The 10954-nt window shown below is 35.3% G+C and overlaps 2 protein-coding genes across 4 annotated transcripts; both read right to left on the bottom strand.

The window, feature by feature from the left end:
* Positions 1 to 600: 600 nt before the first annotated feature.
* Positions 601 to 3234, bottom strand: LOC120262361 (F-box/kelch-repeat protein SKIP11-like). Of its 3 annotated transcripts, none has more exons than XM_039270459.1 (3): positions 2994 to 3234; positions 2403 to 2478; positions 601 to 2256 (listed from the first exon to the last, which is right to left on the bottom strand). In XM_039270459.1, exon 3 carries the CDS (start codon positions 2244 to 2246, stop codon positions 921 to 923), a length of 1326 nt encoding a protein of 441 aa, XP_039126393.1. In that variant the 5' UTR covers positions 2247 to 2256; positions 2403 to 2478; positions 2994 to 3234; the 3' UTR covers positions 601 to 920. The 3 variants fall into 3 exon arrangements, with proteins under 3 accessions (XP_039126393.1, XP_039126394.1, XP_039126392.1); XM_039270460.1 differs by having other exon boundaries at positions 2990 to 3234; XM_039270458.1 differs by lacking the exon at positions 2403 to 2478 and having other exon boundaries at positions 601 to 2352; positions 2994 to 3233.
* A 4545-nt stretch (positions 3235 to 7779) lies between these two features.
* Positions 7780 to 9624, bottom strand: LOC120262360 (tubulin alpha-4 chain-like). The gene is made up of 3 exons (XM_039270457.1): positions 9325 to 9624; positions 9029 to 9263; positions 7780 to 8946 (listed from the first exon to the last, which is right to left on the bottom strand). The coding sequence occupies exons 1-3, from the start codon at positions 9415 to 9417 to the stop codon at positions 7916 to 7918; spliced, it is 1359 nt and encodes a 452-aa protein (XP_039126391.1). The 5' UTR covers positions 9418 to 9624; the 3' UTR covers positions 7780 to 7915.
* Between the last annotated feature and the right edge of the window lie 1330 nt (positions 9625 to 10954).

A 10954-nucleotide genomic window follows, 5' to 3' on the forward strand; every position in this document is an offset into this window, starting at 1 on the left:
TGCATGATATTGTTATGTTCACTAATTTAATTTGATATATAGGAAATATATATATATATATATATATTGAGATCCATCAGAGACGTGAAACAGAAGACATTTTGAGAAGGATTACAAACTACACAATCAAATTTATAATGCATCAAAACTGGCAGAGGTTTTCACCAGTTCCTTGTAAAAATATCAAAAAGCATGAAGCTGTGACATATACTTAATGATATCAGTACAATTCAGATGAGGAACAACAGTTACTAAATTGCATGGAGATCTATGATATTAAAAATGCAACAAATGTGATACGCTAGTTTCTAAATAGCATCCTAAATTCCTACCATTTTGATATATAATACATAACCCATCAATTTCAGCCATATATGTCATGCCATTAAACTTGTGACTTTCAAGGCTGCTCACTTGAAGCTCAGCACGAGTCAAATTCTTGTGATTCATAACACGAAAATAAGAACTACACCTAGATGGATGTTAAAGTTGACAAAGAATTTAGGCCATTAACTATTTACAATGAAAGCACATCAAATACAGCATGCAAGGAAAATAAAACCCATGGTCATCCTTAGTCTATTTAAGACACAGACAAAATTAATCAAGTCATCAGCTTCATTGAATTATTAGTCCATCACAGTAATGCATGATCCGAAATCTCTACTCCATTTTAACAGAATAATAGCGCAGAATTAATATTTTGCTGAAAATTAAATGAGGGGGTAACAAAAAAAAAAGGAACTCAAGAGTTACATAGAAGACATCGTTCTATTAAACCTTGAGTAAAATCTGAAATCTCAAAATGGCAGAGATTACCCATTAGGCATAATCAGTGTTTTATGCCTTCGAACAGACCAATCTTGTACATCCTCCCTCTGGATAGGGAATGCCGGTGTATGCGGGATCAATAAATCTAATCAGCAACCCATAACAGCGCAGTTATAGACAAAGCTTCCAGAATGCTTACTGGCTATCATGGTCCACTCTGGAGGCCCGTCTTTAGGTATCCATGAATGAAGCTCAATCATTCCCCCACCTAATACCCTTGGTCCACCGATCACAATCAGTCGTTCACCGCATGCCCGAAAAGCAAGGCCCCAACCATTCATCGAAGCTGGTCTCTCAGGTAATCTCCCGAGAGTGATCCAAGAGTTAGTGTCCTTGTCATATTTCCTGATCTCCTTCTCTGAATAATGAGCTGCGTACAAATTATTATTAACCACTGCAACGAGCGGAGGTGCACCGCTGGCACCATTGAGGCCTGAAGACATGTTGGGAATGAGCCTCCAGGTACCCCTCTCCAAATCATACTCTTCACCACATGTCAATAATTGTGTGTTGCTTGACATGCCTCCAATGACATAGAACTTTCCATTCATAAATACCCCGGAACACATCTTTCTGGGTGTAATCATGCTCGGCAAAGTAGTCCAAGTCTGCTTCTCAGAATTATAAAGCTCAGCAGAACTCAATATGTTACCATGAGCATCAGTTCCACCAGCTACAATAGCTTTCTCTCCGAGGCTTGCAGATCCAAACAAGCATCTGGGAGAGTTCATCGCCTTACCTGAACTCCAAGAGTTTGTGAGAATACTATATCTAAGAACAATATGCGAGGTTACTTCCTTCCCAAAAACAAGGAGCTCAGTGCCTACAGCCAATGACTCCTTATCCGAGCACATGAAGCACTCATTATGAGGCAATCTAGGCAGTGTCAGCCATCGACCACGGTAGGGATCATAAGCCTCCCACTCAAGAACATGGCAAGAGAAGTAGACCCAGTGCTCAGTTATCCCCATCTGTCGTCTGAGCCGGTAAAGCTCACCACTCTGAATAAGCGAACGGAAGCTCTTGTTGAGTGATGCGAGAGAGCCATAATCAGATCGAGAACAGCGGAGAAGGCAATTGATTGAATTATCCCGGCCAATCGAGCTGATGAGGGAGTTCGAATCAGGGTAATCCCCACCGGATCCATTTCCATCAGTCTCATCAGGACACTCCATTTCTTCAATGGTCTCCAGAGAATTTGGCTCCATTTCTTCGATATTGGGTGATAGAGGGCTCCTTGGAGACTTCTTTCTCTTAATTTTGTGCCCTTTTTCTTGTTCTCTTGATTCATCATTCATATGCCGTTTATTCTTTGATTGGTCAAGGAGCTGGCAAGCCATGTAGATCCACTTGGGTTCCTGCTCACAGGAGCTCGGCACTGCCCTTGAGATCATGTAGGATTGACCTTCCAACATGTCTCCAGAGCTAAAAAGAGACCACAGCGTCAGGATTCAGAGATCTAATCCTCTACAAATGAGCCAAAAAAGAACAATCCCTTTTGTCCCTCCAAGACCTATCAATCTACAACCAGAAAGCACAGATGATAAGAAGCTATCAGAGTTATATCATACCCAATTCATCATCATCATTATCACCATCATCATCATCATCCCCACCAGCCAAGCTTTTTGCCCATCATATCCAAATCTAATCAAAATAAAGAAAAGCAATACAGATTGAAAAATTCCATCTTTTTCAGCATAGCCAGATCCAATAACCTCGTTTGCAGATCAATCTCAAAGCATAAATTCTCTCAAAAATCGAATCTTTCCATGTTTCCCAAGACAACAAACAACAATAATCCACAAGTCCAATCTCTCAAGAACTAGAACACAAGCATCCAATAAAACCAGAACGATCTAACCAAAAAAACTCAGCGAAAACCCCAAAGAAAACATCAAAATAATACGCAACACAAAATAAACGATAGACAAAAAAAATCACCCACGCTATAACAAAACACAAAACTAGATCACACAAATCCCACTAACAAGACCCAAACTTTGCAAAAATTTTCCATCAATATCCTGATCATAAATACCAAATCCATCGAAACAAAAAAATATATAGCAAATAATCTGAAAAAAAATCTCATCTTTCTACTTCCAACAGCCTCAAAAACATAAAATTTAAGTAATTAAAATAAGATCAAACTCACTTACAATTTTGGGGATGGATTTAAATCAGAGTAGACCCGTATTGAAACAAAACACCAATCCCCTTCCCTTCCCTACAACTCTCTCTCTCTCTCTCTCTCTCTCTCTCGCTCTCTCGCTCTCTCTTCTCCTTCTACTTCTTCTACTCCTTCTCCGTCCTTTGGATTCTTCTCCGCAGAGAGAGCTTCGCGCCGGGCCCTGAGAGGGCCTTAATCTCTTTCTCTTTGGCACCTTTATCACCACCCCCCTCCTTTTTCTTCTTTTTTTATATTTCCCCCTCTCTCTCTCTTTCTTTTTAACATCCTTTTCTTTCCCCCTGTTTTGTCTTCATTTTTATTTCCCTATTTGGGCCCCACCTCCAAATTTCACCATGTTTTTCTCTTTCTTTCTTTTTTCGTTCTCATATTTAATTTTCTAATTAATAATTGAATATCATATATTTATAATATTGTATGTGTGTGTATGTGTGTATGTATTTTTAATATTTTGTCCATCTGAGTGAGATGACACAAAGAAGCCTACAAATTATGTTCCAATATATCAAGTTGTTTACCATAACTTTCTTTTTTTCTTTAAAATAACAATAATAATAATAATAAATTGTGGAGCGTGGTATATGTCATGAGAGAAGAAAATGAGGTTAAATTAGAAAAAAAAAATTAAAAAAAAGTGTCACTCCTTGTCACTATTTGTGGCATTTAAAAAATTAAAAAAAAACATATATACGTGCTAAGGGATGACACTCTCTAAGTTGTACTTTTTGTTTATTTAAATTTATACCATTAATGTTGATATATATGTATATATATATAATAATAAACATAAATTGATCAAATACATTTAAACATATTTTAACATTGTGAATATTGGCCATTACTACTTGCATGTATATATATATATATAATTCGGATTGACCATAAATCAATACTAACCCAACCCACATCAACACTAAACCAAGTTTTTTTTTAAAAAAAAATAAATAAATAATAATATGGTTTGGTTACTAATAATATTATGAAAAAAAAATTAGGGAATTAAAAGAGTGAGAAAGAGGCAAAGGAAATGAATGATTTGGGGGGGGGGGGTTTGGAAGGTGATTGGGTGCAATGTCTTAGTCTGGCATGGTCCACATCCAGCTACGGTGGTCCCTGGGCCACTGACAGCCCACCATTCCCCTCCTTTGATTAGACCATTGGACGGCCCATGTTCCTTTGGGCCCACCATCCAGATCAATTCCGGTCAACCGATTGGATCCTATACCCCCAAACCAACCCTAACGGAACCCAACGGAACGGAACGGAACCATCTTTTCCTAATTTATCATTCCTCATTAGCATTTAACACCCTTCCTTTTAAATCCTTTCCATTTGCCACGTTTGGATGCATTCAATCTTAAATCCAACCAATGTTTGTCCAAATTTTTTTTTTAAAAAAAAATATTTTTATTTTTGTGTAGCTTACAATCCTCCCTTGTTTTGTACAAAGGGGATTATTTCTTTATATTTAATGATTAAATTAGAAATGTTAATTTTTGACTAATTCTTATTTTTAACTAAGATTTTATATTTTGAGTTGAATTCTATATGCATATGGACGTTGTGGTAGTTGAGTTAGTCTTTTTGTTTTCTCTTATGTCAAATACCATCATCTAGGGACGTCCCTAGATTTCTAATCTAAGAATGTCCATAGTAGCCATCGGATGAAAATCTGACGGCTCTTATTATTATGAACAGTAGAGACCGCGTTCTACAGTGTTGTACAGTGATCATGAACAGTAAAAAGATGTACAGTATTTATATAATCAATCAACCATCGGATGATGATCCAACGGCTTAAATTTAAAACGTCCCTAGATTTCAAATCTAGGGACTTACTTAGATGATGTTTTCCCTATATATATATATATATATATATTCATGTACTTTTTGCACCATGATTAAATTCATAGACTTTCTAAATTTACTTTTTATTTAAACCACCAACGGTTGTTATTAAACAAACTAATAGTAATTATTGAAATTTAAATGGGATATGCTCTTGCAAGCACTAAGCTCGAAGAAATCCAAAACATCTTCAACAAGAAGCATAGAAATATTATAGAATTTGCACCATAAGTTTGGATAGATTAGCACCAAGTAAGTTGATAACATTTATCAAGGGAGATGACAAAAAAGAGGCCTAGTTGACAATGACTCTATTAAGTATAAATGTTCCAACCTTGTTTAACTCACTAACCCCAATTGTTTTTCACTCTCATTCCTTTTCATCATACTATTATTTTAATTTCTGCCAACTTGCACTAGTTTAATCCATATTATATATGTTGGTGCTTTCTCTATTTACAAAGATCCTTAGATATTTTATTTACTAATCCTTCTAATTTTATTTAAAATTTTTTGATTTTTAATATATATATATATATATTGACGAAATACGATAAGTGCATGTCAGGTGCACGGAGCAAGTTCAATAAACACCAGTGATCTCTCAACTAAATGAATACTTTACATAAAGATGATGTTATTAATGGTTCAAAAGATTTTTAATAGTATTATATAATTAAAATTTTACCATTTAATCTATATTTAAGTTTTTATTTTTGTTTTGGTTTTTTTTATTTTTTATGGATTGAGGGATTATGAAACTTTTATTGGAGGCAATTGGTGAAGAACCTTTTTAAAATAATGTATGGTATAATTAACATCATTATCTTAATGAAAAAAAATTAGGTATATAAACTACCACTGCAATTAGTTATGCATGCAATGATAAACAAATGGCACATTTGATCCTTGATGTTAGGGCCTAAATCGGCCAATCATGGCTTTCCACGTGTCAATATAGGTCATGTGATGCATTATTGGATGGTGGGAAAGTTGGTTGAAGATTTGAGAGAAGTGTTTGTCTAATGCGCTAAAATACATACAAATGAACTGTCATTGATCAGGATGATGAGTGCTTTTATTGAATTTTTTTTTTTTGGATAAATTATTTCAGTATTTAATTTCTCATGATAATTTATTGCTAATAATTTCCTTTTGTTTTAAAAAGGAAAAACAATAAAATTAGAAAATGATGTAAATATAACCATTTGTTTAATATCTCCAAACGAGTGATTACAAATGAGCCAGCCATTTGTAAGGGTTTTTTTTTTTCAAATATAAAAATGACTAAAGCCAATTATCACTATTAAAAATTGAATTAAATTGTAAATTACTTATAAAAAAACATTTGAAGTGATTGGGCAAAATAAAAAATTAATAGAAAACATGTATATGAAAACAATCACATATAGCATCATTTATCTCTGAACACTATTAGCAAACAAAGAACAACTCAATCATATTCTATCCTAACTTAGCAGAAGGAGCCAAACAACCATGATTTATTAAAGTTTTGTTTCTTTTGTTTTTGAGAAAGGGAAAATTAATGAAATAATATTTAATCATTTTTACTAACGGTTTATTAGTTTTGCGTTTTTTTATATAAGATGTTCGTGTATTTGTTAAAAAGATGGATTCGAATCTCAATTTATATAAGGTGAGAACATAGATATGTTTAAATAATAACTTTATGTTTATTTACACCCATGTCATGGTTTGTCTAGATTTCGTTAAAAAAAATTAATAAATTCCAATCATAATACAATTAATTAGAAGAAACTTATACATAAAAAAAAAGAATATTTTTGTTCATGTTATTAACAAAATCAATAATCAACATTACAACAAGCATTTAAATCACTATAATTTTTTTTAAATAATTCAAAATACACAAAGGGCATTTTTAACAATATATTGCATGTGTTTTCAAAACCCTTGTACTAACTAAGCAGTTGTTTAACTAACAATGAATAGGATAATGGTTCTCTTTTCTTTTTAAATCAAAATTAACTGAAAATAAAACCAGTGGATTGCATGCTAACAGTACTATTTAATTATAAAAATAGGGAAATGAAAAACAGTGAATTGCATGCTAAGAAGCACTAATTTCCAAATAGTGATTATATGATTGTAAGAAATGTTCTTTTTCTTGCTAGCTTTGTGATGATGATGATGATGATGATGCCATTTGGGTTCTTGTGGGACGTTGATGTCTTTACGCGTTTGAACCTAACTCTTTAAGTAAGAAACAAGCAACTAGCAGCAATAATGTCCAAATTCAATTTATAAAAGAGATTAAAAAAAAAAAAAAAACCAAATTCAAACAAATAAAACTTTCTTATTATGTTCTTAAATTCTCTGAGTGTATGAGCACACAACACACTAATCAAACTCAAAACCAACCAAATGATGCTCACTTTGATCACTATCTGATATCTATCCATCACACATCCTACAAAATTATGCTTTAGAATTTGGAGTAGAAAGAATAAATTCCCTTAATTTTTTTTGGTTCAATGTTTTAAAAGATAATTATTCCTCTTTAAATGAATTATTGAGAAGAATAAAAAGGGGCATATAAGAAGAAAAACATGGGACCAAAAAGAAAAATAAAGGGATTGATTATTCCTACATCACAAGACTTGAACCACCCACCATCTCTCTCATCATGGATGGTTGCATCAAATGAAGAACCTTGTGCTTACTTAAATTCCACCACCACCATCACCAAATTGAGGAATATAATTTCATGGTTCCCTTCTCTCTTCTTCTCTCATGTGGGTGAGATGGATCCCTCAATGAAACCCCATCACTGCCTCTAAGAACAACAACCCCCCACTTGCCCCCCCTTACCCCTAATTAAACCCCAATTATTTAGCCTAAATATTTATCCTCTATACCTATGTACCTCACATTATAACATTTTTACTTTGCATGTAATAAAAAGAGAAAACAAGAAAGAACACTGATTTCACTAGAACAAAACAAGCAAGGAAACAATGATAGACAAAGCATCTATCTATTTTTAATGTATCTAAATTCAATCTAGTACTCTTCACCACAATCTTCATCCTCATCACCCTCACCGGATTCGGCTCCGACCTCCTCATAATCCTTCTCGAGTGCCGCCAAGTCCTCTCGAGCCTCTGAAAACTCACCTTCCTCCATCCCCTCCCCTACATACCAATGCACAAAAGCCCTCTTTGAATACATCAAATCAAACTTATGATCGATCCTAGAGAAGACATCGGCAACACTAGTCGAATTTGATATCATACACACTGCTCTTTGCACCTTTGCTAAATCTCCGAAAGGCACCACAGTCGGCGGTTGATAGTTTATCCCGCATTTGAAGCCGGTCGGGCACCAATCAACAAACTGGATTGTTCTCTTCGTCTTGATGGTGGCCACAGCAGCATTCACATCCTTTGGTACAACATCACCTCTGTACATTAAGCAACAAGCCATGTACTTTCCATGCCGAGGATCACATTTGGCCATCATCGATGAAGGCTCGAATGCGCTGTTGGTGATCTCCGCCACTGACAACTGCTCGTGATATGCCTTCTCAGCAGAGATCACAGGAGCGTAGGATGAGAGCATGAAGTGGATGCGTGGATAAGGGACTAGGTTGGTCTGGAACTCAGTGACATCAACATTCAGGGCACCATCGAAACGGAGGGATGCTGTCAAAGATGAGATGACTTGTGAGATTAGTCTGTTTAGGTTTGTGTATGAAGGCCTATCAATGCCAATCAATCGGCGGCAAATATCATAGATGGCCTCATTGTCAAGAAGTATAGAGACATCAGTGTGCTCAAGAAGGGAGTGGGTTGAGAGAACACTGTTGTAAGGCTCAACAACAGAGGTAGAGACTTGAGGGGATGGGTAGACAGTGAAGCCGAGCTTGGACTTCTTGCCATAATCGACGGAGAGACGCTCGAGCAACAGTGATCCGAGGCCAGAGCCAGTGCCACCGCCGACAGCATGGAAGACTAGGAACCCTTGCAAGCCTGTGCAATTGTCTGCAAGCTTGCGGATGCGATCAAGGCACAAGTCGACAATCTCTTTCCCAACTGCGGCATTTCATCAAACAGTTGGTATGCGTAAATGGGAAAGAATGAAAGTGAGAAAAAAAAAAAGAGGAGGTTTAATTACTTGTGTAGTGGCCGCGGGCAAAGTTATTGGCGGCATCTTCTTTGCCGCTGATGAGCTGCTCCGGGTGGAAGAGCTGGCGGTAGCTGCCAGTGCGGACCTCATCGATGACGGTGGGCTCTAGATCTACAAAGACAGCGCGGGGAACGTGTTTCCCGGCGCCAGTTTCGCTGAAGAAGGTGTTGAAAGCGTCGTCACCTCCGCCAACGGTCTTGTCGCTGGGCATTTGGCCATCGGGCTGTGAAGGAGGTTAGAGATGAAGGTGGGAATGGAGAGAAAAGGAGAATAGGGGATTGTACCTGGATGCCATGCTCGAGGCAGTAGAGCTCCCAGCAAGCATTTCCGACCTGGATACCAGCCTGGCCGATGTGGATGGAGATGCACTCCCTCATGGCTGGATGACCTAGCTAGAAGAATGAGAGAGCTCTGAGGAGAAGGCGATCAAAAGAGAAGTTAGTGTGATAGAATGAGTGACAAAAAAGACTCCGGAGTTGGACAAAATTTATAACTGGATTGGATTGGAGGGAGATATAACCGTTGGGATTTTGAATTTGAATTAGAGTGGGAAAGTAGCCGTTTGAATTTTGAATTTTTTTTTTTTTAATTTTTTGTGGGGGTGTACTAGTATGGGTGGGCCATGGGCCTATTACGTCATGTGCTTTATATTTTATATGGGCTATCCGTCCATTCTTTGTTTGGTATTTTCTTTTTAAATTTTTTTTTTTAATCTTGTCAGTTAATCTAAAGTTTTTTCAACATTTTTCATTTTTGCGGTCACTCACATTATGTACTCTTACATATAATTTTTTTTCCACTCATTATAGCACTTAATATGTCGATAAACTAATTATTTTGTGTTTAAAATAGATTATCATTTCATTTTAATAGTAATATTTTGCAAATAGTATTCAATATCTATAAAAAAAAAAAAGTTAAAATGTCTAGTATCCAATATTATCCTTAAATTTTGATATCTAAATATGATTAATATTATCAATATTGTTAAGAATATATATGTTATAAATGTAAAGATAGTAATAAGAATAGAGAGCCAGAGTATTTACCAAAAACCCAAAAACCCTGAAGAATTAAGTTCTTCTTCTTCTTTCTTCTTTTATTTCTCTCTTTTCTTTCTCTTCTCTATATATTTTTAAAGTATACAAAATGAGGGGGTATTTATAGGGTTACAAGAGTTGAATGAACGCCCAGGATCGATTCGATCCGACGGTCCAAAATACCCTGGTTGGTGGAATAGTAACAGTACCGGCGGCTGCTACAGTACCACGTGGCGGCTGCTACAGTGTTGCGCCTGCTACAGTAATATCTAGAAGTTGCTATGGTAATGCCGTCTGCTACAGTGAAATTGCTACAGTATGCATCCATTAAAAATATTTGTTTATAACAAATATGATTAATTTGACCCTTTTTAACTTTACAATAGCACACTAGTTGAGAAAAACAACAAGAGAATTCACACGTCTTTCTAATGAGATTCTATGGGTGCGTTTGATACGCAGCTAACTACAGCATAAACAGTATAGAACAAAACAAAAAGTTGTGGTACAGCACAACTATTTGTCTTGTACCATGTTTGATATTCTATGGATAGCTTTTCGAATACTGGACAAAAATACTATAAAATTACTTCTAATACCCTTTATATCATCTTATATTTATTTTACAATAAACAACTTCACAATAAGATATGTTTGCAATATTTTAATTAATTTTTTATAATTAATCAATTTAGTAAATCATAATTATATTTTTTAAAAAATTTCAAAATATATGCAAAATTAATTTTTTGTTAAAAAATACATGATAAATTCCGTTAATATATCAATCAGTTAAATAATATTATTTTTTATACGAGATTGCTAATATATTAATATATCTATGAAAATCATATCTATGATTCAGGATATATGA

The sequence above is a fragment of the Dioscorea cayenensis genome, chromosome 5 (assembly GCF_009730915.1).
Source record: "Dioscorea cayenensis subsp. rotundata cultivar TDr96_F1 chromosome 5, TDr96_F1_v2_PseudoChromosome.rev07_lg8_w22 25.fasta, whole genome shotgun sequence".
NCBI lineage: Eukaryota > Viridiplantae > Streptophyta > Magnoliopsida > Dioscoreales > Dioscoreaceae > Dioscorea > Dioscorea cayenensis.